General features: G+C 53.5%; 1 protein-coding gene across 1 annotated transcript; it reads right to left on the reverse strand.

Annotated features, from left to right (window-relative positions):
* Positions 1-230: 230 nt before the first annotated feature.
* BDZ83DRAFT_565429 (fungal-specific transcription factor) lies at positions 231-3,227 on the reverse strand (the record flags this gene model as incomplete). Its single annotated transcript, XM_060503753.1, has 6 exons — positions 231-2,068; positions 2,135-2,313; positions 2,363-2,530; positions 2,588-2,846; positions 2,934-3,000; positions 3,090-3,227. The coding sequence occupies 6 exons, from the start codon at positions 3,225-3,227 to the stop codon at positions 231-233; spliced, it is 2,649 nt and encodes an 882-aa protein (XP_060371149.1).
* Positions 3,228-4,250: the final 1,023 nt, after the last annotated feature.

The raw sequence follows: 4,250 nt of genomic DNA on the forward strand, positions 1-4,250 counted from the left end.
TAGATCATTCCTTCATCAAGAGCTCCCCCAGAAGTGCCGTTTCCATCCTCATGAGCCTTTTGTTTTTTGTTTCCAAATCTCTAAATGATGACCGTTGCCCCTAGGTGTTGACCCCAACATCCAAAAGAAAATTCGCGTTCAAATAAGGAGGTATCGTAGTGCGGGACGAATGGCCGCGGCCGTTGACTGAGAAGCCGGAACCACATGAAACCGTTGAATCGTACAAAATCCTACTGCGACGCTCCAGTACCACCGAAAAAGAAGTCCAACTCACTGCCTGGGCCCCGAGCGAATTGGTGCTCGTTTTCCGCGAGTTGCTCCAGGAGGCTCAAGAATGGGTCCTTCTCCTCACCTGGGCCGGTGCCAGTGCTTCCGTTGTTGCTCTTGTTTCCAGGACTGGGCGCGGCGACACCGGCTACCTTGTTTCCACCGTCGTCCCCATGCCACGCGGCTGGACTACCAAATGCATTTGTTGGTAGTCCGCCGAACATGGGGTCATTGTAGTTGCCCCCTACCTCATTGTTCCCATTTGCCCCTGGCGTGGCAAAGCTGAACTGCGGAGAGAAGGAGTTCGAGGAGAGCGCCGGCATGTTGGCTTGCTGATGACTCTGAGGTCCGAGAGAAAAGCCTGCCGCCGCTGCTGCCGCCACGGCTGCGTTGTTGGCCGCAGCTTCGTCGTATTGGCCGTGTGAGGCAGACATGGAAGGATGCTCCATGGTCTCGGGATGAGGGGGCAGAGATGTGGGTGTCGCGAGCATTCCCGGTGACGGATGAGACGCCATAGTAGGGGTTGGGTGTGAAAAGGAGTGGCGGGCATGAGAAGGCGTTGGCAGGCCATGCGGGCGCGCCATATGACTCGTGCTGAGCGGTGAGAGGACTTTGGCATCTGGACGCTTCCGGCTAGATGGAGCTGTGTTCTTGCGCTTGAGGCTCGGTCGCTCAGGCTCGTTCATGCTATTGGCACGAGGCGCATAGAGATCGTGACCTGTGTAGGTGTCTGTGGTGAAGTCGACAATCACATCAGAAAGGCTCAAATTTGCCGCGTCAAAGTTGAAGGTCTGACCGCCGGGCCCGCCAATGTTCGAGTAGCGATCGAAAAAGTCCTCGAGGTGGAATGCCGGAGAATATCGCATAGGGTTGTTTGCAAGGCTTTTGACCAGTTCGGAATGAGCGTTGTAAATTCCTTGCAGTGTTTCCCTCTGATGTTGGACACTTGCCCAAGCGTACCGGAGCTCGCTGAGTTGCTGCATCTCTCTGGATAGGAAGTCTGCTGACATGCTGAACACAGTCGAGTCACCATTGCCATTCTTGTTGTAGTGGGCACCGTGAATGTGGACTGTGCCGGCGGTGCATATGCAATACCCAACGAAAGCCGGCCATTCAATTGTGCCGGTCTGCTTTCCAAGTTCGACAAGCTCAGAGATTGCGTTTGCGTGCAAAAAGCACATGTTTGTTGCTTCAATCTGCCAAGATTGGTGCTGACCGGTTCCAGCGAGCTCGGCGAGGTCGATGGGTAGAAATGGTCGGTAAATGAGGCAATGAATCAGGTGATAGATGAGTTTGCTCAGGACTAGAATTGTCGAGTCGGGCTGCCCGAATAGCGTATCGAGGCTCGAAAAAACGTCCTCGGTGCCGGAAGCCCAGATGTCCAAATCTTGACGAATCTTTGACAGGTTTGAAAGTGAATGCCATGGGAAATGAGAGTCGCCCTTCACACCTCCAGCAGCTAGGTAGCGGTTCGTTATACCCAGAATCCGGCTGATGTCGATGAGCATTCCCGTGCTACCTTGAGACTTCTTCCCGCTTCCCTGAAGGAATTGCAGATTGGACCCGGACTGAAAGAACTCGCCGTCGATTGGGGGTACTGAAGGGTTCGGTGACCAACATGGAAGCCGGAGAAGGATGGTCTTGTCGCCGATGAGAGACGGACGCTTGGAGCCGCAAGCCAGAAAACGGTCGAGTAAGTAACATGTCCAGAAAAGTCTCCTCCTCATTTCTCGCTCAACTGGCGTTACGCGTGCATTGTTGTCCATCTCGCGATGAGTTTCGAGAGCCATTGCCATTCCAACTGCATTTGCTGTACACCATGTCAGCATCTCAACTTCCAATGTTGCTCCTAATTCCCGTAACCTACTCATCAGCATATACGCCTTCTTGCCTTTGCCTGCTGCAGTGAAGGCGATGACCAGCAGGAGCAGAGCCTGCAAGGCGTCGACCGAAGGCTCATCGGTGTCAATCTCTGCTCTGGCCCGCGAAGCGAAGTCTTCACTTAGATGCACAGCTGACTGGTACCCACTAGGATGTGGTGTGTATCTAATAGTCCGGTCAGCGAATTTGATCAGTTATTGATGCTCACAATTACCTTGCAGCGACAGCGTAGATCCCGTGAACCAAATAATTCGGTAATTGGTTCAGTTGAAGTCGTTGCCGGACAGATGATTCGTCCAAGATGTGGTAGGGCTTGGAGTGAAACCGCGAGAAGTAGGTGTCTAGCAGCGCGTCGGGTTGAACGGTAGGTGGTGAAGGTTCACTGCCAAAGTCAGTCCATCTATCCACCTGAACTTCCCGCCCAAGCATCATGACCTACCTTGCCGGAGCTGGCGAGTAAACGGCAGACTCGTCAGCGTCTACTTTGGTGTCCAATGCTATACGCTTGGGATTTGGGTCATCGTCGGGAATGTCGTCTGCTCGTGAGGTTTCTTCATCCTTGATTCCTGCGGTAGTCGGCGTGGTGGGAGTCTGCTCCCCAGCATTCTTCTCCTTCAATTTTGCCTCCAACCCATCGACCCTCTTCAACAGTGCTTCCAACACATCTGTCTTTGGCCCACGCTTCTTGGGCACGGCATCTAAAAGCAAGCGTAAAACACATCAGCCTCTTAAAACCTTCCCCAGTTCCATCTTTTTATCTCTAAGCACGTGAAAGGTTGGCTTACCGTATACGCAAGGGCACTGAAAAACTTGACAGGCCTCACAGGATGGGCGTAGCCGATTACACTTGATCTAATGGTTATGTTCAGTCAGACAGAGGCTCTATGGTTTTGTAAAGACCCTGCCCTGGGCGAGGCTGAGAGGTCGTCATGCTGTCTCACCTTGCGCTTGCGGCATGATTTGCAGTTCATAGACTCCCGAGGCTCATTGCTTAGTCGCCGGGTCGGTAGGCGCTCAATACCGACTTGCGGACGGGACATGGCCACAGGGTGGATACCAGGAGGGGGAAGTCCGTTCATTGATTCGTATACAGACATCGACATCATCCAAAAGATTGGGTCGGTGATTGTAAAAAGGGACCCAGGGTCGTCGAATGGTTCGGGTTCGGAGCGCCGCCGGTAGACGTGGGGTGGAAATCAGTTGTTTTAAGCAAGCCGAGTAGCTAGCGTAGGCCGGTTGGAGGGCAAAGCTGTTGTTAATCAGGTCATATCGAGGTGGCTTGAAAAGGGCCTGGCAGTCGTCTAGCTGGGCCGTCGTGAAGCAAATGAGCTGAGTTGAGAGGCTCACGATGAAGTGCAGAAGCACAGAAACTAGACAAGAGGCCTAGCTAACGGGACAGGATCGGGGACCGGTGAAGTTATGAAGTAAAGAAAGGTAAAGAGGTTGCCAGGCCGGGCCTAGTAGGTAAAATGATGACTGTCTTTCCCCCCCAGCAGTCGTCTAGGAGTAGACATGTGGAGGTGGCTAGTGCAGCCGACTAGGGTGTGTTCGTCTCTCGTTATTCTTGCGTGGAAAGAAAGCAGTTCGGATGCATCAAGCACAAGCAGCAGGGGATCAAAAGGGAACGGTTACAGAACCAGGGGGAAGAGATTGACAAGGAGCTCAAGTCCAATCAAGGCAGAAGTGAAGGGGAGGTTGCACGAAGGGGGCAGAAAAAAAGAGAAGAAGGCGAGCCGGGGTGGTAGCAGTGGACACTGGGCTCTAGAGAGATTCGAGGATGTCTGCTGTCCAGGCCTGGATCACCTCACAAAGTCTGGCAGAGAGAGCAGGTATAGAGTGGATGTGTGAGCGTGTGAGGAGAGGGATACGTAGTGTACTCTATACGGATAGGTTGGCAGTTGGCAGGTATTAGCTTGGGGAGGATGAGGAGAAGGAGGCCCAAAGAAAGGACCGAGGGAAGAATGAAGGCGCCGGAGTGAGAGACACACAGAGGGAGAGACTAGAGGCACCACGGAGTGAGACTGCGAGAGGAGGTACTCGGAGCAAGTCTGAAGAGGGGGGGGGCACGATGTTGGGGAAAGATGGGGCAAGGCAGGTTGCTG

Source organism: Colletotrichum acutatum, assembly GCF_030867785.1.
Source record: "Colletotrichum acutatum strain CBS 112980 chromosome Unknown BDZ83scaffold_4, whole genome shotgun sequence".
Classification (NCBI taxonomy): Eukaryota; Fungi; Ascomycota; class Sordariomycetes; order Glomerellales; family Glomerellaceae; genus Colletotrichum; species Colletotrichum acutatum.